The sequence below is a fragment of the Phyllobates terribilis genome, unplaced genomic scaffold, assembly GCF_046119375.1.
Source record: "Phyllobates terribilis strain yellow unplaced genomic scaffold, ASM4611937v1 Scaffold_12__6_contigs__length_324123572, whole genome shotgun sequence".
NCBI classification, from domain to species: domain Eukaryota; kingdom Metazoa; phylum Chordata; class Amphibia; order Anura; family Dendrobatidae; genus Phyllobates; species Phyllobates terribilis.
The window spans coordinates 284,786,587-284,809,477 of record NW_027362772.1 but is presented as its reverse complement, the minus strand read 5'-3'; the positions used below and the strand labels follow the sequence as shown (position 1 = coordinate 284,809,477).

At 41.3% G+C, this 22,891-nt stretch overlaps 1 protein-coding gene across 5 annotated transcripts in view; it reads right to left on the bottom strand.

Moving 5' to 3' along the window:
* CADM1 (cell adhesion molecule 1) overlaps positions 1–22,891 on the bottom strand; it is a 236,755-nt gene that overhangs the window by 42,890 nt on the left and 170,974 nt on the right. For all 5 annotated transcript variants that reach the window (XM_073657109.1, XM_073657106.1, XM_073657107.1 and 2 more), the window contains 2 exons: positions 21,413–21,509; positions 14,204–14,376 (listed from right to left, as the gene is read on the bottom strand). In XM_073657109.1, the coding sequence (XP_073513210.1) occupies positions 14,204–14,376; positions 21,413–21,509 (270 nt within the window). The remainder of the gene's footprint in view (positions 1–14,203; positions 14,377–21,412; positions 21,510–22,891) is intronic.

Sequence of the window (22,891 nt, the reverse complement as noted above, 5' to 3'; positions counted from 1 at the left end):
TGTTTTTCCCAACCCGGTCATGAAAAGATGTGATGGAATAACATTTTAAGACTTTTTTATGGGGGTTTCAACGGAAACCATCATCCCTATTGGCTCTTGTGAATAAGGTCGGATAAGATCTGAGCCCCTCCAATGAAAGCCAATCAATAGACCCTATGGTGACTAAGGTAACTTTCCCCAATTTTTTGAGTTGTGCTACAGTGCTGGAAAACACACATTCCTGACTGGACAATCGGTTTAGCCAACATTTTTTTATTAACATTATCTATAAGATTTTAAATTCTGGTAATTATTTTGATCCTATTTAAGATTAAACTAATATTTTTTTTTCGCTGCGGCTATTTTAGGAATATTTGGGTTGGGTCCAATCTGCATTGATACCGATCACAAATGACACCGGCTTCTCATTCTGAAATGCAGATTCAAAATTTGACATCTTTTACATATAATGTGATGCTATTGCCTAAGATTAGTGACAGTTTGGGAATAATGTGAAATATAATGTATATATTTGAGTTCTGAGATGGATTTAACCCTTCGCTCATATACTTCAATTAGGCTTAATTAGCAAAACAATTGGAAATTTTGAAGCAAGCCATGAAAATTTGTCACTTTATGTTGCTGATTAATTGCAGAGTAAGGCCTCATTCAGACGTCTGATTTTCTGGTATGAGTGCCATCTGTGGTTCTTACCAATAGCACTCGTACCGGTGATAAGACTATGGGGCCATTCACTTCAAATTGCGGAGACATGTCAAATTTTCATCCAAGAGTTGGGTCAAAATCACCAATGCAAGTCTATGGGTTCCGTAGAAATATTGGACCGCACTTAAGACATCCGAGCACGGTCCGATTTTTCATGGTCTGTTAGAAAGGAGAAGGTGGAGAAACGTCAGGGCCTGGTCAGGGCCTGGTCAGGGCCTGGTCAGGGCCTGGTCAGGGCCTGGTCAGAGCCTGGTCAGAGCCTGGTCAGAGCCTGGTCAGAGCCTGGTCAGAGCCTGGTCAGAGCCTGGTCAGGGCCTGGTCAGGGCCTGGTCAGGGCCTGGTCAGGGCCTGGTCAGGGCCTGGTCAGGGCCTGGTCAGGGCCTGGTCAGGGCCTGGTCAGGGCCTGGTCAGGGCCTGGTCAGGGCCTGGTCAGGGCCTGGTCAGGGCCTGGTCAGGGCCTGGTCAGAGCCTGGTCAGAGCCTGGTCAGAGCCTGGTCAGAGCCTGGTCAGAGCCTGGTCAGAGCCATCAGTCATTTTTCTTTGCATGTGAGAAAATCGGATGTGTAAATGAAGCCTTACAGAGACAAATGCTCACAATACAGATGTGTCCTTCATTACCTTTCCTCTTGAGATATCCAGCTTTAATTAGAAATGTTATGTTACTCTATTGGATGCGGTTTATACTATATGTGAGAGATAGGAATCCCAAAAAGGAATCCCAAAAAGATATGGACACCTGCGAGATATGTGTTTAATGCATGAATCTTGGGCCAATAATAACTTATTAGAATAAAATTTCATTAAAAAAAATAATAAAAATCACCCTTTGGCTTTTACATGCTCTTTACTGCCCTGCTGGTTATTAGTGCGTTCCATCTAATGGTGAGTTTGTAACTGATTTGTCTATCCTTGATTTATGACCACGTCAAAGTTGAGCTAAAAGTCGATATCATAATAAATAAATTAAGAAAAACTCTGTAGAAGACAGTTAATAGAGTTGCAAGCTCTCAGTCTGAAGAAGCTCAACGCCTAATTCTCAATTAAATCATTCTACAGCCAGCAATGTGCAGGGAAAAAAAGCCTCTAAAAGCTCAATGGTGCAAAATTTTAAATTAAACCCAATTGCAAAAATTATTTTTAGCCAAAATACATGTAGTTAAGTCCAAAAAAAAATGCCTGCAAAAGAGATCAATACCACTTAAAAGGGCATTTCTATACACAATCAGAGAACAAAGATATTTAAAATATTGAAGAATAGAAAGACCATGCAAATATTGAAAAATTGCAAAATGTTTCAGTTGGTTTATATAACATGGAAGACGACAGTAAAGAGCAATTCCACCCAAAATGTCCGTATTGGGGTAAATCGGGGCTTGATGATAAATCCTACTTTACTTACCGAGATGCTGACATTTTACTATTTTGTTAAGGTGGCCATATTTATATAAAAAAGTGAAAACGGTTGGTTGTCACTTTTGCCGTACTTTCCCAGCAGTTGATGACAATCTGTCACTTTCTCAGCGTGTACTGGTAATAACATAGTGACAGTTCATCATCAGCTGCGGAGAAGCTCCTCCAAAAGTGACATCCAATATGGCAGAGGATCCTGCTGTTACTTCTGCAAAAAAACGGTATCGGAAACAGAACAGAAAAAAAAAAAAAGCAAAGATCATAGAAACAACACTATTAACAAATGTGGGGCATTGATAATACTTTTTTCTGCCTTCTAGTTAAAGAGTCATTAGTTTCCAGTATAGGGGAGACAGAAGTAAACACATGGGTGAGATACGTGGGACGGGGGCAACATCTCAATCTGTCCACTTCTATCTCCTCAATGAATATCAGTTAGTTGCAGAAGAACAGTAGGTCGGCTGGGTATTGCGCCATAATTCGCTGAAGTGCTTCTGCCTTACGGCCATCTGGATGCAAGTTAGTAAACCCCAACCTCCACCCCTGCTCACTGTGGAATGGCGTCTATTCTTTTAATCGTATTTATATATTCCCGGAGAACTTCTTTAAGGCTGTTATAACTGATAATATGCCAAATAGGCCATCTAGCTAACAAAAGGGCGGTGACCGAGCTAGCTGCCAGCTCTGAAAAATCATTAGTAATGGATTGCTCAGACAAGCTTTTGGGTTTCTTGCCAAGGCATCGCTACTATAATTCACGGCTCCTGACTATAAGCCATATCACGTCGCTGCCAAAGCAAAGGATTCCTGATCCCAATACGAGATGGGCAGGGAAGTGATCTCCTATGTTCTCTACGATCTACGCATCACTTCCCATGTTCTCTAAGGTCCCCCATGATCTTTAGAATCTACCCATGGTCATCTCCCATGTGCTCTACGATCTACCCATGAAATCTTGTGTTCCCTATGATCCAACCATGGCATCCTATGTTCTCTACGATCCACCCATGGCATCCTATGTTCTCTACGATCCACCCATGATCTTTACAATCTACTCATGATCTCCCATGTTCTCTACGATCCACCTATGCCCTCCCATGTCCTCTATAATCCCCCATGATCTTTACAATCTACCCATGATCTCTACAATCAACCCATGACATCCAGTGTTCCCCAAGATCCACCAATGACATCCTGTGTTCCCTACAATCCACCCATGACACCCTGTGTTCTCTACGATCCACCCATGAACTTTCATGTTCTCTATATCCTGTACAGTCCCCCCTTCTCTTCTACAATCTGTGACCTCCCATAGACTTTATGACCTCCCATGTTCTCTATGACCTCTTTAGTCCCCGTTTCCTTTATGAGCTCCGTCTCCCCTATGACCTCTGTGACTTCAGTCTCTACGATTCACCCATGACCTCCCATACTCTGACCTACAGTTTCCCCATCTCTCCTATCATCTGTCACCTCCCATGACCTCATGTTCTCTACGATCCCCCATGATCTTTACAATCTACTCCTGATCTCCCATGTTCTCTACTATCCACCTATGCCATCCCATGTCCTCTATAATCCCCCATGATCTTTAAAATCTACCCATGACACCTCGTGTTCCCTAAGATCCACCCATGACATCCTGTGTTCCCTACAATCCACCCATGACCTTTCATGTCCTCTATATCCTAAACAGTTCCCCCTTCTCTTCTACAAACTGTGACCTCCCATAGTCTGTATGACCTCCTTAGTCCCCGTTTCCTTTATGAGCCCCGTCTCTCCTGACCTCTGTGACTTAACATAGTCTCTACGATTTACCCATGACCTCTCATACGCTCTATGACCTACAGTTCCCCCGTCTCTTCTATCATCTCTGTTACCTCCCATGTGCGCTACGATCCACTCATGACCTCCCATGCTCTCTATGACCTCTACATTCCCCCACTTCTCTACGATCTCCCACGGTCTCTGATTCCTCTTGTACTTGAAGTCTACATTCTAGACACAATATAGCTCGTGACTTTAGCAAAAGATCTTGTATGATGCGCCCACTACCTAACACGATTGACAGATGTAGACATTAGTTAATCACATTACATATTCTATACAAAGTCTCATCTCTTTTCAGACAATAATACACATAGGGGCCTAAGAGTGAATAGGGCAGGTAGGTTCCATCCATGAAGAGATTATGAAAGACGGACCTCACTAAACACGAGTGCATGGTGACTGCAGGCCACAGGGACTGGTAAGGTAGGAGGCACAGAGAACTTGTGCCCGTAATAGGGCCGGCACAGTCAGACTCCAGATGTACAAAGTATGATCATTCCTTAGCATGGCCTGTAGAGAGATGCTACGGGGCTGTGCAACCTCTGCCATATACACAGGTCCTAAAAGTTTCTAAGTACAGAAAAATCTATATACACAAGTGTAAAGCTAAACAATATCATGTGATGCCGACAGCAACTCAAGTCACAATATGTAACTCTCTTATTACTTTCGTTTGTAACTTTTTTTTTTTATCCCCATGGGAGTCCATAGAAATGTTGTACTATTGGTGTGCACTTGTCAATTCCCATCGACTACTACAGATAACTGGGTCATCTCCCTTGTGCACAGACATTTTTATAGCGAAAAGTGGCGTTCTTTGTGTTCAGGTCTCTGCTTAGGAACAAAGGACGCGGCCCGCTGGTGACAATGCTGGATTTGTTACTAATGATGCAAGTCACATTGATAGGAAAAAAAAAAAAAAAACAGTAGCTTGAATTCACTCGGCTGCCAAAGTGTAGAAAAAGTGTAGCGGAGACCTAGCACTGGATCAGAAGCATTACCTCTTCACAGGCTAGATTATAAATCTAGAATCGCTACGGAGACCCCCAGGGATCTCAAAAATGGGGGCCCCAAAGTCCCCAGTGTGAAAGCAAACGAACCACCGTTCTTATGGATATGAAATGGGGCAGTGATCCCAGTGCTCAATCCCACTCTATAAATACTGAGGACATTAGTGCCACCATTCTCATAATTGTTGTGGGTACCAGTAGTCGGACACCCAGCAATCGTACAGGTGAGCAAAAAAATTTGTGCTGCCGTTTTCCGGCATCCAATACAGTTCTCCGTGGTAGTCTTCACTTTTGCACCCGGCATCCTGGATGCCTCTTGCACTTACATAGGCCCCATGATGTCATACAGTCTAGTAAGTGGCACCCAGGATGCCAAGCGCAGAACAGTAGCCTACTCTAGTCCGGCTTTGCAATACTCAGGGACTCCATGGCAGCCGAATCAGTATTGCAAACTTCCTCAGCTAGCACTCGACAGCACATCCTGGATGCCTCTTGCACTTACATAGGCTCGGCAATATCATGGGGCCTAGTAAGTGGCACCCAGGATGCAAGGCACAGAACTGAAGCCTACTCTAGTCCGGCTTTGCAATACTCCGGTACTCCATGGCAGCCGAATCAGTAGTGCGAACTTCCTCAGCTGGCACTCGACTGCACATCCTGGATGCCTCTTGCACTTACATAGGCTGGGCGTTGTCATGGGGCCTAGTAAGAAGCACCCAGGATGCCACGTCCAGGATGCCGGGCACGTAAGTGAAGACTGCTCTAGTATGGCTGTGCCCCACTCCGGTACTCCATGGCAGCTGAATTAGAGTAGTGCAAAATTCCTCAGCTGGCACTCGAATCTTGGGTACCTATTGCGGTTAGTAGGCCACTGTTATATCATGACGTATGTCATGGGGGTCGAATAATTGCAAAACGCGCTTAGGATGAGGCAGAGGAAGTTTGAATTGGTCTGGATGCCAAGGAGTACCAAAGTGGATGCCGGAGTAGGGGAGCGTAAATCTTTTTGCTCACAGTCCTGCCTGCCGGTACATATGTTGTTTGTTGAGAATCCTCTATTTTTTGAAGATTTAATAAAATTGATTAGGACAGTCTGATGGGGTAGAAATATGTCATTTTCAACACTTTCTGTACTTAACACTAAAATGGTCTTTATTAAAAATGTCCTACTGTTTTGAGTCTACAGCGCCGATGCAGACCGGTAACATCTCACTGGTTACTGACTACAAACCCAAGTGTGCCAATTTTTATTAGATTTTGAATTTATTCCACTTTTCACCTAATCCCCACTGACACTTGGGTCGGTTAACAAGAAGTAGTGTAGAGATGTTTGGCAATTTCACTGTAGGATCAGACTACACTGAATTTGTTTGTAGTCTGTTACCAAGGAAACATAGGTCTGAATAGGAAAAGCATTGAAAAGAGGTTTGGCAACATTTTTATTGCATTATTTTTAATTCTGCAATGGGATTTAAATAAGTAAAATACAGGTTTACACCTGGAATAAAGCGTCCTGGGGAAAGTTAATCTCTGCTGGCACCAGTGCCGCCTCTCAATGGTTTGACAACCTTGTCAGTTTTTAATTGTCTTATCCCAATATATACCGTAGGGAATTTTCGCTGTAACACTGCCTTTAATTGTGTGATTTATATAATAAAATCAATTAATTAATCTGAGCATATCCCGGCGCTTTATTAGACCGCGCTTTCTTCTGTCTTTGTTAGCAGAGCGGGTTACGTTAGGTATCTTAGGATTACAAATGACAGACTGAAATGACTGGCTAATGGCTAGCCGCATGGAGAAAAAAAAAAAAAAAAGAGAAAAATCAGAAATGTAAAAGAAATCGGGCCCAAAACGGTTTTCATTCCTGAGTATTAAAAATTAGCAGATTGTAAAGGCCATCGAAAGATGAAAGCAAATTTGTGATTCTGGGAATTAACGGCAAGACGAGAACAGGTTGTGATTGTTTAAAAATCTAACAAGCTGCTTTTTTTTTATGTTTTCCCCGCGTGTAGGAGTGTTTGTCTTCAATGATTGTCATGCTTGTCATCATGGAGACGTTTTCCTTTAATGAATCACAAAGAGAGAAGGGGTGCGGAAGGTGTCACTCGTTTTCTGCTAAAAAATATCTGGAGTATGAGAGAAGTAGGGGGGGTGTATATCAAGTAGATACATTGGGTCCATGTCTCAATGTCACAAGGAACTTCCGAAGAATGTTTTCTGGTTCAACCTGGTATATGGAGGCCACTTCTTCTGATACTTATGGATAAAAAAAGTGGGTAGGTTGTAAGAAATTGCACACAAGTCCTCCATCATGTTCGGATCTTGGGTTATTTGGGGAATTCAGCACCATGTTCATACATCCTACTGACAAATATAGCGCACGTTGGACTAAAGGAAGGTTCACACAACCGAGTTGAGGCCACTTTCTCACACTTTTCCAGATCCATTAGCATCATCTATATCTATGCTGGTGTTAGTTTAGGTTCAAAGACTCGTGGTCGTAATACAGATGAGAAAATATGGCCACAACATGGTTGTGTGACTAAGTCTATCAACAGGAGAACCGAGCTGAACCCACTGAACTTAAAGAATTGTTCTCATCTTAGCAAGCTACCATCTATCCACAGCGGAAGGACCTAAGATCCCAAGAATGGAGCTCAGAAGTGTCCTGTTGGAGCTGAGCAGTGGCTGCTTTTGACTTTGGGACTCCTGGAGATAGCAGAACATAGTGGTAGGCCACCTCATAGTGGTGTTAAGATGGGAATTATGCATTAAAAGAGGTTGTATAAAGTCTTTAGTCTATGTTCCACCTAGTCTTTTCGATCTCCAAGTCTTTGATTGCTCCCCAGGGACCCCGTATGGCCATTTATTACATCGTTGTTCAGTCATTTTTATGGCCATCATGTACCAGCTTCTGGGCACACAGTTTCCTCTTTGAAGAAGAAAGTTTCGGCTCCCAGACCTGAGCAATGAACTAAAGATCAACCCATTCAATAATGACAAAAAAGTAAAGCATATTAAGATTTACACATTCCTGCTCAGAGTACAGACCGTGATTCATGCACAGCTGAGAGTCTCATGACCCAAACTCAACAACCTCAATACAGGTGAGGAGATCTGCGGCCGGTCCATACTTGGACCATGGAACACTGATGTGCGAGTCCGGCCTTAGTTTGAGACTTCTCCCTCCCAGACTAGCCAACAGCTAAGCATTTCATTTAAGACAGTCCTCAACAAACTGACCACTGGTGATCACAGCCATTGGAATCACAAATTGGTCACCAGCTTCAGAAGTCATGGGATCTGAAGGACATTTTTGACTAATAATAGTGAAGATAACCCATAGGAACTGCAAATGTTTGGTGATTAAAGCCACTGCACCTACAGACAATGTGGCCACCAAGAGCTGTTGAGAACATGGGAAAGGTTGGTTTCTGAGAAGTTTATTTTATGTCTATTCAATCAGAGGTTTTCATTTTTTTGAGAGAAGCAAAGACATTCACAGGACAAAAGTCCAGTGGCCACGCTGCTGGTCCAGAGCTCTGCAAAGCTTCTATTTGCTGGCATTCCCAACTACTCTTCTGATTTTTAGTACGGTGCAACATCTTGAGCGAGCTGTGCCAAAATGATGACGTCATGCCGGGTCTACTAATAAGAAGAGGTGATACCGGCACATAGGAGTAGGTTCACAGGGCATGGTTCAGCAACCATGGACTACCAACGTGGTGACTGAATCAGGGTCTTGAGAACCTGTTTGATCGACTCTTGCAATTTTACAATTGAAGATAAACCTTTGGAACCCCAAAACTATGACCCAAAGCTTCATTTTATGATATCGGTACTTTGCTGCCATAACCGTGCTTGCATTAGAAGCATACGCTAGGCATGGCAACGCTCATCTGTGAGCTCAATGCTTTCCAGGTGATAAAATAAACAATAAGTTATTAAATTGGGGAGCACTTTCATGTTTCTGCCGCCACCTGTTAATGAGTCACCATTCCCCAGGCCCTGATGAAAGAGATGCAGAGAAGTAATCTGGCTTTGAACTTGCGAGGAAGGTAGGGCGAACGGGGAGCGGCACGCGTGTACTCTGCGTGCAATAGGAGACGTTAGCAGGATGTCAGTCTCCAATCACAGGCACATCTGGAAGTCCCTTTATCTCTCCTAGAGCCGGCCCGTCTGTAATTAATACATCAAACCCTTAATTACAGGCAGTACTTTTATGAGTGTTCAGGGAATATGGCTGCAGAATGGTGTCACTGTCAAGATGACAAAGACAAATAGAAGACAAAGTGACAGCTTAATGTGGTGCCGAGTCTCGGCTCGTGTGTGCAGTAGAACTATATTCATACAAGTCATTGTTCCCTAAAAGTGTAGAAAGGGAAAACCACCACTCGCAAAATATCTATCAAGACCTGTCAACGCGGGGGAACTTACAGCTGACAAAAGTTAAACTCATACATTACATATATATATATATATATATATATATATATATATATATATATATGTGTGTGTGTGTGTGTGTGTGTGTGTGTGTGTGTGTGTGTGTGTGTGTGTGTGTGTGTGTGTGTGTGTGTGTGTGTGTGTGTGTGTGTGTGTGTGTGTGTGTGTGTGTGTGTGTATATATATATATATATATATATATATATATATATATATATATATATATATATATATATATAGTTAATTCTTGTATACTTTGGGAACAGACGTAAAGTGACTGAAGTTTAAAAGTTGATAAAAAGTTGCATTAAGTTTTTCATACAGTTTGGCCACTAGGTGTCACTGTTTATTCGCAGAGTTCCATTATGTTTTATTTTTTTCTATTTTTTTATTATTATATATTTACATATAATGAATGAAATGATTGTATAAACTGGACCCCCCTCCATCCAGGAGACCCAGATTTGGACAGATAGTCGCTATCTTTCCGTTATAGCCCACTTTTCTACTGGGAGTCCAGAAAATAAAACAGATGAGCAGACTTTCCTTAATAAATGTCCCGCAATCTTACAATATCCATGGTGTCGAGTCTTGATAGACCCAAGTCAACCTCTGACTGTGACACATGTCCCTATTTAGGGTTAAAGGGGTATTCCCATCTCCAAGATCCTATCCCAGTATGTAGTAGGTGTAATATTAGCAAATACCTCCAAATTTGAAATGTAGTAAAGTTCTTCTAATTAGCCATGCCGCTTACCCATGTGCAGGGCATTGCAGTAGCTTAGGTACCCATGATTACGACCACTCACAGTGACAGTTAGTTGTTAATGATCGTAACCATGGATACCCAAGCTACTGCAATGCCCTGCACATTGAGAAGCGACATAGCAAATCAGAAGAACTATATTACATTTTTAAATGGAGATATTTGCTAATATTATTATTAGTACACATACTAAATAGTGGGATAGGATCTTGGAGATGGGGATACCCCTTTAATGTCAACCGCAAATGTACTTGCGGTGGCAGCTTTAATTATTGAGGGCAAACAGGATATCCAAAAAATGTTTATAAGGGTCTGTCTAAGAAATAAAACACACAGGAAAAATGTGAGCATACAACACTGATACTCAACGCTACACTTATTATACCATAAGTAATTTGTTCTTAAAAGGGATTGCCCAGGGATGTGGATGGCCTATTCTTAGAATGTGCCATCAATATCAAAATCGGCGGTGGTACGACAACCAGCACTCCCACCAATTATCTTTTTGCAGGGCCTATGGAGGCATAAAGTATACAATGTACATTTCCAGAACAGCCTAGCTCCATACACCACATAGTGGTAGTTCTCAGGTACTGCAGTTCCGCTGAGAGAAAATCCCTTTAACACTAAACTATCACTGAAACAGAATGGCATGCTTACTAGCGATCTCGATTTTACCAGGATAATCCCAGAAATTGACACTCAAAAAGGATGGGGTTTTTAAAAAAAAAAAAAAAAAAAAAAGGAAGGTTGATGCTTTGGGAGTGATCTTAGGTGTTCCTAGGAGGTGTGGCCTCTTGCTTTGGGAGTGATCTTAGGTGTTCCTAAGAGGTGAGGCCTCTTGCTTTGGGAGCGATCTTAGGTGTTCCTAAGAGGTGAGGCCTCTTGCTTTGGGAGCGATCTTAGGTGTTCCTAAGAGGTGAGGCCTCTTGCTTTGGGAGCGATCTTAGGTGTTCCTAAGAGGTGAGGCCTCTTGCTTTGGGAGCGATCTTAGGTGTTCCTAAGAGGTGAGGCCTCTTGCTTTGGGAGCGATCTTAGGTGTTCCTAAGAGGTGAGGCCTCTTGCTTTGGGAGCGATCTTAGGTGTTCCTAAGAGGTGAAGCCTCTTGCTTTGGGAGCGATCTTAGGTGTCCCTAGGCGGAGAGGCTTCTTGCTTTGGGAGCGATTTTAGAAGTTCCTAGCGGGTAAGGCCTAATTTTCCAAAACTTTGTATTAGAAATTTTGGTAAGTATTGAATAGCCAAATCACTGTGGCAAAAAAGCCAACATAAGCGATCAGACATCTCTAATACTAGAGAAGTATCTCCAGCAGCTACGGACAAAGAAGATGGGACCCCATTGTGTGGTAAAAAACAGAAGCTACACTGCCACTCCACCATCCATGCTGTCAAACTTTGCTCGCCTACAATAAGTTTTACTTTGGAATAGCAAGCTGACTATTTACAGCATAGAGTGCACCTGATGACTCCTGAATAGATCCGAGTGTCTACAGACCACTACGTTCTCTTAGATCATGATATGCAAAGGAAAGTGGTTTCCATAGAGCTCAATGGTACATCAGAATTTCATGACTAACAGTTCTGTTCATAAAATCAGTATTTTGTTCGGTTCTGATGCACCAGCACACCCACCACGTGCTGCAGCCCAATCTCCATGTTGGGAAGATGCCCACAGTCAAAGAATAGTAAAGAATAAGACCGATTTCACACATCCATTCAGGTCTCCTGAACTTATCAGGTCTTGAAATTTAGTCCTCACCTCCCCAGCAATGTCAAGGATCGCTTCCAAGGCATCAACTTTTTTTTTTTTTTTTTTTTCACTAAACCCACCCCTTTTTGTGGTCAAGTTCTTGAGATCGTCTTGGCAAAATCAAGTTCAGGTCAGGAGACCAGCGAACGGTCCATGCGTCAAAATCCATACTTGGACCGTTATTTCATGGATGTGTGAAGAAACTTGCCCAAGGGTACGGCTTCATTCATACTTCAGTATTTGATTCCTGAAGTGGATCCACAAGAACAAATATGGTGGAGACGTTTGCTTGGCTTTAAAAAAAAAAAAAATGGGTGAAAAATGCTGAACAGAGCCTTTAGTTAGAAGGAGGTATGAGGAGGTTGCAGCACAGAAGAAGTCCTCTACCAGTGGTCTGCCTCTCTGCAGTTGGACTTTACTGGTAGGAAAAATGGTGCACCAGTTGCACTAATATTTGGGCTTCCAACCTATAATGGTCAGGCTTCTTCTCTACAGACTCTCAAAGTGTTTCTTTAGATACATTTTATTCATTCAAGAAAAATTCCCACACCAATGATTGGCAGCTTTCTGTGAACACTGTGCATAGGCAGAAAGCTGGCAATCGGTGGTGGGGGAAGGGCAGGTGGGGGGAGCTCATGAATATTTAGGACTACCTAGCAGTAGGTTTACTAGTCCTCTAGTGATCATCTCATGCTACTAAAACAGTGACTTTATCAAAACTACAGCAAGAAACCCAGTAAACGACGTTGCTGGATTCAGAGTCTCTGCCTCTACATTATGCTGCTCTCAGGTTAGTTGGTATAAACCTAACTACAGATTCTCTTTCCTTGTATTTGTGGCTGAAAAAAAATTTTGCAGCTGATTTTTGTTAAAATTTTTGGACCATTTGACTTCTACAGCATCTATGTATAGCAGTACATAGCAGAATGATTTACCAGTCAATCGGTCAGGGAGCTCGATCTGTTCTTCATCTTCACCTCTCTTCTCCTGAATGATCTTCTAAAGCTGACTTATTATTAGAACTTTGAGGTGGTCATAAATCAGCTTTGATTGTTCACGAGAAGAGACGTAAGGGTTACAGACTCAGACACCAGAACGAGCTCCCTAATGGGAGGCACAAGTAGACCATTCTGCTATGTACTGTGACATGTAGAGGATGCAGAAGATAAAAACAGTCCAAAATGTTTTAATGGAACCCAATTGCAAAAATGATTTCATCTAGAAATACATGCATTGAAATAAAATTCTGAACCAAGAGGTCTACCTTTTTTTCAGACAATTTATGTATGTACAGATTACATGCATATCCTCTGCACCACCACGGCTGCAGTTACAGAAGATCAGCCATCACTCCTTGGGGCAATTGGGAGAAATTATGTCTTTTGCATGAGACATTCGAGAATAAGTATTTTTTTAACAATTAAAGGGAATCTGTCACCAGTTTTTTTTTTGCTATGTAATCCGAGAGAAGCATAATGTAGGGATATAAACGGACTCCAGCGATGTAACACTTACTGGCCTGCTTGCTGCACTTTCGATAAAACCAGAGTTTTCTCTGAATGCTGAGCTCTGTATAACCCCGCCCACATCACTGATTGGCAGCTTTCTCTGTACTCTGGTAGAAAGCTGGCAATCAGTGCTCGGGGGAGTGTTTGGACTACATGGCACAAGACAACTAGTCCCGTAGTGATAATACACCGATTTTATTGAAACTACAAATAGAAGCCAAGTAAGTGACACATTGCTGAAATCAGTCTCTCTGCCCCTATATCATGCTACTCTCATATTCAATCGCAAAATTCTGCTGTCAGCAGATTCCCTCTAAGAAAAATATGACAACTCCAGGGAATTTTATTTACTGGTGACTTTTTTTTTTTTGGGCATTATTTTAGGGGTCCATTCACATTACTGTATTCTGTTCAATATTTCATATGCCTTTCCAATTGTGAATAAATGCAATTAGAGGTTTTCCGATTAGTCTTCAATGGGACACATCTTAATTTTGGAATAAAACATGCAGAACAAACATGGAAAAAAAAAAAACACTGCAGAAGGCAAAAAAACAAATGCATATATTAAAATAGATTATTGTACAATCTGGAGTTTGTGTAAAGGACACGGGGGTCTCACTAGTGCAGACCGTATATGGGATGTAGTCCATAGTGACCTTTCAAAGTTGCGTTTTGATTTTGCCAATTTTACCAAAATTTTTCTACTCTACGTTCCACACAGAGGTTGAAGAACAGACTTCATCAGTAGAAGTCGGCCATGTACTACGTTACTTACCATACACATAGAGCGTGTAATCGGCCGATGAGCTGCCCACGCTGTTGGAGGCCTCGCACCTGTACGTGCCGTTATCTGTCTTGTTCAGGCTGCTGAAGTAGAGCTTTTCGTCCTCAATGAGGACATGCTCGGGAAGTTCATCGTCTACTCGCACCCACGTGACTTTCCCTGGTCTGCAAAGACAAGATAGCGAAATGAGGTTTCCGCTCGCTGGGAAAAAATTACTCTAGGACTATATGGCCGACAAACGTTGACCGACCATCGAACGGATTTAACTTTACGTGAGAAAATCATCCGCAGGGATCTGCTGCTCGAAACATAAAATAGATCTGCAGTAACTCTACAAGTGCACGCAATGACCAGAATTACTCATTCACAGTTAATTACGGCACTTTGTGCTGGATTTCAACAGAAGAAAAGCAAAATTATTACTGTCATCACTGGCTGAAGCAGAGGTCCTTACAGGTTAAGAACACCTGAGCATACAATTTTATGGTTCATCGGCATCCTAAATGCAAAGTTAAGTAACTTTCTAAATTGTCTTCATTAAAACTTTTTTACCAATCTGCTGCTGTAGCAGAGTCTGTAAGTGCTTTCTCCCTTTCAATAGCTGAGTGATATGCAAAAATGTTACAAATACATCAGAGCTCCTACTCATACAGCTCTCTGCACTCTCCCAATCTCTATGATCAGTGTTAGATAGCAGCAGGGAAAGGAAGAGGTTTGCATACAAATCTCCAGTGGAAAAGGGAGAAAGCATGTCAAGGCACTGGGAGGACAGAAAAAACAGCAAAAGAAAAGGAGGAGAGCACATGAAGTAGAAATAAGAGCAATATTGAAGCTGTTCTGGTATATGAGTTAATGAAAACAGCAGCACCCTAGATATACACAAGGCGCACATTCAACCTATATTGCTGGGAAACACACTCCGCTCACATCCAGCCTATATTACTGGGAGAGAGAGACAGAGCTCACATCCAGCCTATATTACTGGGAGACACACCCAGAGCTCACATCCAGCCTATATTACTGGGAGAGAGACATAGAGCTCACATCCAGCCTATATTACTGGGAAAGGCACCCACAGCTCATATCCTGCCTATAATATTGGGAGACACACACAGAGCTCACACCCAGCCTATACTCCTGGGAGAGACACAGAGCTCATATCCAGCCTATATTATACAGGAAGAGACACCCAGACCTCACATCCAGCCTATACTACTGGGAGAGGTACAGAGCTCACCATCCAGCCTATATTACTGGGGGAGAGACACAGAGCTCATATCCAGCCTATATTATACTGGGAGAGAGAGACAGAGCTCACCATCCAGCCTATATTACTAGGAGAGACACCCAGACCTCACATCCAGCCTATACTACTGGGAGAGAGACAGAGCTCATCATTCAGCCTATATTACTGGGAGAGACACCCAGACCTCACATTCAGCCTATATTACTGGGAGAGACACACCGAGCTCAAATCTAGCCTATATTACTGGGAGAGACACACAGACCTCACATCCAGTCTATATTACTGGGAAAGACACACAGAGCTCACATGCAGCCTGTATTACTGGGAGAGACACACAGAGCTCACATCCATCCTATATTACTGGGAGAAACACCCAGAGGTTACATACAGCCTATAATACTGGGAGAGACACAGACCTCACATCCAGACTATATTACTGGGAGAGACACACAGACCACACATTCAGCCTATATTACAGGGAGGGTCACTCCCTTTTATAAAAATTTAAAACTTGTATCAGACGTCAAACTGCATATTAGGGGGACTGAAAACGAATGAAGCTTCCAGACAAACTTTTAGTTAATTAAAACTGCACAAGGTAACCACTAACACATGTAAACATTTTTCTTCCCTGTTACAGGTGTCCTTAAACTTTAATTGGCACAGCCTCTTTATGATTGACAATTTTTCACTTTATTATCTCTATTTTCCCAGAGACACTTTCATTTTTTTTTCCATTGACTTCGCTGTATAAGGGTTTGGTTTTTTTTTTCCTTTGTGGGAAGAGTTGTACCACCACTTCGTCTACCATATGATGTACTGAAAAACAGGATTACAAAAAAAAAATATGCAATTCTATCACTGTTTTGTTTTAAATGGGGTTCAATTACCTAAAAAAAAATAAACAATGACGTTAAATTTATTCTGAGGGTACCAAAGTTATGTAGCTTTTTTTTTATTCTACTATTAAAAAATAAATGTTGCTGTGTTCTGATACCTTCGACAATGGAACTTCATCGAAAATCATAAAAGTTCGAAATATGGCATTTAGCTTATTTGATCCAACCATGACAGCTGCCATCTGTGTAAAACAGCCAGAAGCTGCTGAGTATGAGAGCGGGCTCACCAGCCATGCCAGGGTAAGTCAAGCCAGTGATTGCTGCAGTGGTCGGCAGAACTGTGTTACTGTAAACAGACTGATGAAAAGCAGTGGCAAATCGGCGATGCAGTGGCAGGGGCTTCTCATTTTTAGGCACTGCATGTCTATCCACCATTTTCAATAAAAATGAACAACCCCTTTAAGAAATACATTTCCGTTGGGTTTGTCCTTACGTATGTGATCTCCTCTTTTGTCCACAGATCTCCATGTCATCCATGTGGCCTTACGGAATATGGACAGGAGGTGACTTACGGGAAAAAAAATAAATAAATTTAATAAACCTTCGAAAATGGAGGGCATTTGGAATAAAATTTGGGGGTCAGCACAAGTAAGTCGTCATCAAGACCAGAAAAATTGTAACATGAAATGTGGATTTGTGTTCCCTGCATGGACCTCCGGTAGGCGGCTCCAGAAGGGAATAGTCACCAGCTCGATTTGGAGCTGAATATCCTGGCGTGCAAGATCAGTTATCTTGGAAAATTAGTGAGAATCCAGAACTTTATTTCCAGTGTGAATACAAACAAAAATTTTTATTGAAACATCCAAATTAAAGTCGTCGAAACATTGAGAAAACAGGACATCCTGAATGGAGTAGCAAAAACCTACGTGTTTTGAGCTGGTTCCGATTTGCCTCTCTAGTAATCCGATAAGCAGCTCTCTGACATTTTTGCTTGGTCTTCCAGACCTTATCTTGACCTCCACCGATCCAGATAACTTCCATTTCTTAATTACATTTCGAACTGAGGAAAGGGCAACTTGAAACCCCTTTTCTATCATCTTAAAGCCTTCTCCAGCTTTGTGGGCCTCGACCATTTTCCTTTTCAGAAAATGCAGCTTAGAAGAACTCATGGCTGCATTTTTTTGGCACAAGGTTAGAGGAGGCTAGATTTTTATAAAACTGGGAAATCTGCATCACCTGGCCTTTCCCAACGATGATGGTGAACAAGTCATAACCTAATAGGCTAATTAAGGTCGGAAACCTTGGTCCAAGTTATCTGAGCACAGAAATCTCCAAGGGCGCTTAAACTTTTGCATCGGCCCATTTCCCTTGTCATTTTTAAAATGAAAAAAAATAAAATAAAATAAAAATATATAAATATATATATATTAGACCAAAAATGCAAAGGAAATGTGTCATCTGTAACTTTAGGCCTTTTAGGGATCATTTCATCTTCAATTTGCTTAACTGTTCACAATAACAGTAATTTTGACCAGGGGTGCACAAACTTTTACATGCCGCTGTATCTATACTCGCCACGGTCAATCAAGTGGTTGACGTTTATATTGTTGGCTTTTTTTTACCATCATTACAGATGAAGCAGTCGTTGATCGGTCATTACCATAATGGACAGCTTACTACGCTACGTATATTAGGCCTTCCATCTCCCAATGATAGAAACACACATTTACAAAAAGAATGGAAGCAAACTTTAATTGAATTACGCTCCATTTAGGCATGTTAGACAGCAACGTTAATTAAAACAAAGTAGTTGTTGTCAAGTCTTTCTATTCCATCTGTATGCGTCTACATTAACATATTCATTGGGGGAAAAAAAAAACAAAAAAAAACTGTACTACATGCCAGTGCCACATGAACGTCATTGTCACTGTCAATGTCGCACCTCGCTCAATGTCACTCACACCGTATCTGTGTCACAACCGACGGGTGCAATCAATTATTTAATGTCAGTGGCTTATAAATAGATGGAAAGGCCAGATATAAAAGCACTAAATATCAAGCAATGGCAGCTACTTTATAATATCTGCTGCAGACTTTTTACCATGTATTAATGAGGTTTTATACGTAATGAATTATATATGACTTATTCTAAAATATTGGGGTAGATTTACCATGGCATTAGCAGCCCGCGTCTGTATGATGAACATATTCTACACCTGAAGTGGATGGCTGATTGAGTGAAAGTTTAAGGAGAGCATCAAAGAGTCAATGTCGCTCTACTTGGCTACGAAGAACATAGAGTCAATGTCACTCTACATATCTGTGGAGAACATTACTGTACGTCTATGGAAAACAAGACAATGCTGTTCTACACATCTATGAAGAACATCAACGAGACAATGGTGCTCTACAAATCTATGGAAAACATCAATAAGTCAATGATGATGATCATCTAGCCACTGCTGCTCCAAATGTCTATGAGGAACATCAACAAGTCATTGCTGCCCCAAATGTCTACAGAGATCACCAACGAGTCAAAGATGTTCTTCATGTCTATGGAGATCATCAACGAGTCAATGCTGCTCAACGGGTTGATGAGGAACATTAACAAGTCATTGCTGCTCTACAAGTCTAAGAAGATCATCAACAAATCAATAATGTTCTTCACATTTAGGGAGAACATCAACAAGTCAAGGCTGCTATAAATGGCTATGAAGGTATCCAATACCACTATATATGTGTAAGGTGAACAACAAGTCAATGTTGCTTTACATGTCAATGGAGAACTCAAAAATAATTAATGTTGTTCTACGTGGCTATGAGGAACACTATGAAGTCAATGTCACGCTACATATCTATGGAGAACATTGAATCAAAGTTGTTGCACATGTCTATGGAAAACATGACAAAGCTGTTCTACACATCTAAAGAGTCAATGCTGCCATACACACATCTATGAAGAACATCAACGAGACAATGGTGCTCTGCATGTCAATGAAGAACGTCAATGGAGATCAGTAAGTTGATGAGGTTATTCACATTTAAGGAGAACATCAACAAGTCATTGCTGCTCCAAATGTCTACAGAGATCATCACGTATATGGAGAACATCAACGAGTCAATGCTACTCAACATGTTGATGAGGAACATTAACAAGTCATTGCTGCTCTACAAGTTTACGAAGATCATCAAGTCAATAATGCTCTTCATATCTAGGAAGAACATAAACAAGTCAATGCTGCTATTAATGCCTATGAAGAAAACCAACCCCCCCCCCCATATATGTCTAAGGTAAAAGAGTCAATGTTGCTTTACATGTCAATGGAGAACTTAAAAATAATAGATGTTGCTCTACATGGCTATGAAGAACATCATTAAGTCAATGTCTCTCTACATATCTTTGTAGAAAATGTAATCAATGTTGCTCTACTTGTCTATGGAAAAAAATCAACAGGTCTCTGCTGTTATAAGGTGAATATCAACGAGTCAATGCCACTGTATACGTCTGCGGAGACCATCAATGAGTCAATTGCGCTATACATATTTAAGAAGAATATTAAAAGAGTCAATGCTACCGTATATAGCCACGAAGAACGGTTAGTTATATTTTACATGTCCATCAATGTTGTTACACATGGCTATGAAGAACACCAACACCACTATACATGTCTATGGAGAACATCAGTGAGTCAGTGCTGCCAGACACATCTATGAAGAACATCAACGAGACAAACAATGGTGCTGTACCTGTCTATGGTGAACATCAATAAGTTTATGATGTTCTACACGTTTATGGAGATCATCAATGAGTCAATTCTGCTCCAAAATTCTATGAGGAACATCAACAAGTCATTGCTGCTCTACATATCTACGGAGATCATTAAAGAGTCAATGATGTTCTTCACGTCTATTGTGATCATCAATGAGCCAGTGATGTTCTTTATATGTATGGAGAACATCAATAAGTCATCGCTGCTATATATGCTTATGAAGAAACCCAACATCACTATATGTGTCTAAGGAGAACATCAACGAGTCAATGTCGCTATACATGGCTATGAGGAACAGCATCAAGTCAATGTCGCTCTACATGTCCATGTAGAACATAAATCAATGTTGCTCTACACGTTTATGGAAAACATCAACATGTCTGTTGTTCTAAGGTGAACATCGAGTCAATTTCACTATGCATATATAAGAATATTAACGAGTGAATGCTACCGTATATATCCAAGAAGAACATCAATGAGTCAGTTATGTTCTACATGTCAATCAATGTTGCTACATATGGCTATGAAGACCACCACCACCACCACTTTACAGGTCTATGGAGAACATCAACGAGTCAATATTGATATACATGTCTTCTGTAAAAAGATATCAAAGACACAACAATTCTTGAGTTTTACACACAGGTTTTCGGCTTTCTTGATTAGACACCATATGATCTGCCCTTACAACAGGGACAGGCACCTCTAGGCGCTCCAAAATTGTAAAAAAAAAAAAGGAGGTTCTGTAAAAAACAGTCTAATGCTTGCCATTTCTGCCCTATTATTTTCCTTTTTTTAATCCTTCACTTCTCTGCGGAGGAGACAAAAAAGACATACGCCAAACACATCTAACACATTTGTCAAATCCCCACACTTTAACAAGCTAGCTATCTATAATTAGTATCTTATCTGTAAATCAGAGGAAACAGCACAGGATTTTAACGAGAATGGACAGATTCTTGTCTTTTTTGTCAACCAATCATGAAAAGATAAATGCATTAACTCTAGATATTTCTATATTCTATTCTTTTAAATTTCAAGCCTAAAGAAATCGGTATTTGTCTTTGATCGCATCATGTCCGTTGAAGGTCTTGCTGCCCTCATCCAACAAGTTAAAACCACTTTTGGTGCACGCAATAGGCTAGTATGTCCGGGAACTATCCTGAAACTCGCCTGCTATCCATATTTTTCTTAGTGGCAGGTTCCTTTTCATTCTGAGATTTTCACGACTTCTACTGATGGTTGCCTAGATCTTTTTTTACCCCCCAAGGCTTGGGATGGCTAAATCTTCTGAGGTTCATATGGTTAGTTGTCCACTAATTATTGCTCCCACCCTTCACATTACCTGGGTTTACCAACTGTTCGGCACGTTAACTCCAGAGGTTCTCCTTCCCTGGTAAGACCCAGTGGATAAACCACCGATACCATCACCACTGGTTTATCTAGAAAACAAAGAGGAAGAACAAAAGATTGATTATTAGTAACAGTATCAGCATATAAAAGCATCACATTGCTGTCCCATGTTCTCCTCTCTAGTGAGGGGTGGACCCAGCAAGGATCTTATCCCACTCATGGTGCACCTGGACTGCTTGTAAGGTGGCTTTCCAAATATTGCACATTGCTAGAACAGTTCTTATGGAAAACTAACATATATTTCTGGGTTGTAGGATCTAAGGGGTAACGTTTCTCCTTGTGGAGTGGCAGGCCAAGCCTGGCATGTCAGAGCGAGGAGAATTATAAGCCATGCATGCTCCTCTGGGAAATTAAATATGCAAATTGTCTCTACAGGGAGGAAGAGGACTAGAACTATAGCGCCACCTATTGGAAGCAGCGATCCTAAAAGTCAAAATTTACTCTTTAATGGGCCTTGCCATATGACTTAGGATAAAAGACAAATCAGAATCTCAATTTGCAGACACGGTGTTTCGGGATGTTGCTCATCATCAGTGCAAAGTATGAGATCTGATTTGGCTAGGTGAGAAGTTCTGCACTGGGATCTAAAGGGTAACGTTTCTACTTGTGGATAATGACAAGCCCGGCCTGGCATGTCAGAGTGAGGAGACTTATAAGCCATATATGCTGTTCTGGGAAACTAAATATGTAAATTGCCTCTCCAGAGAGGAAGAGGACTAGAACTCTTGCGCCACCTATTGGAAGCAGCGACCTAAAAAGTCAATAATTACTCTTTAATTGACCTTCTAATATGACTTCGGATAAAAGCCAAACCAGAATTTCACATTTGCAGACACAGTGTTGCCCCTCATCAGTGCAAAGTATGAGATCTGATTTGGCTAGCCGAGAGACTCTGGACTGGGGTCTAAAAGGCAACGTTTATCCTCGTGCAGAGTGATAAGTCAAGCCTGGCATGTCAGAGTGAGGAGACCTATAAGCCATGCAGGCTCTTGTAGGATGCAAGTCGAGTAGTCAGATGATCAGCACACAAGTCCAGTAAAAACAGGAAAACCCCTGAGGAAGCTGATCAATATCAGTGATACAAGTGGGGACTTGTCCCTCCCCCCTTTTTATATGATCTTTACCTGTACGCCACACAACTTATATATATATATATATATATACTGTAATTTTCTCATGTTATATTTATCGAATGTTTTATATTAGTGTGGTGATTCACCCTTAAATGCAGGATTCGTTTCTAGTTATGCTAAAATGGAATTCGCTCTGATTTTTTTATTTTAAAATGTTTTAATGAGTTTTTTTCTTTATTCAGTTTTCCTTGATTGTATAATAAAAATTTAATTTTTGGGGGTGGATCTTTGTCTTTTTCTTCCAAGCACAGGAAGTCCATGAAGATGTTGCTTTTGGT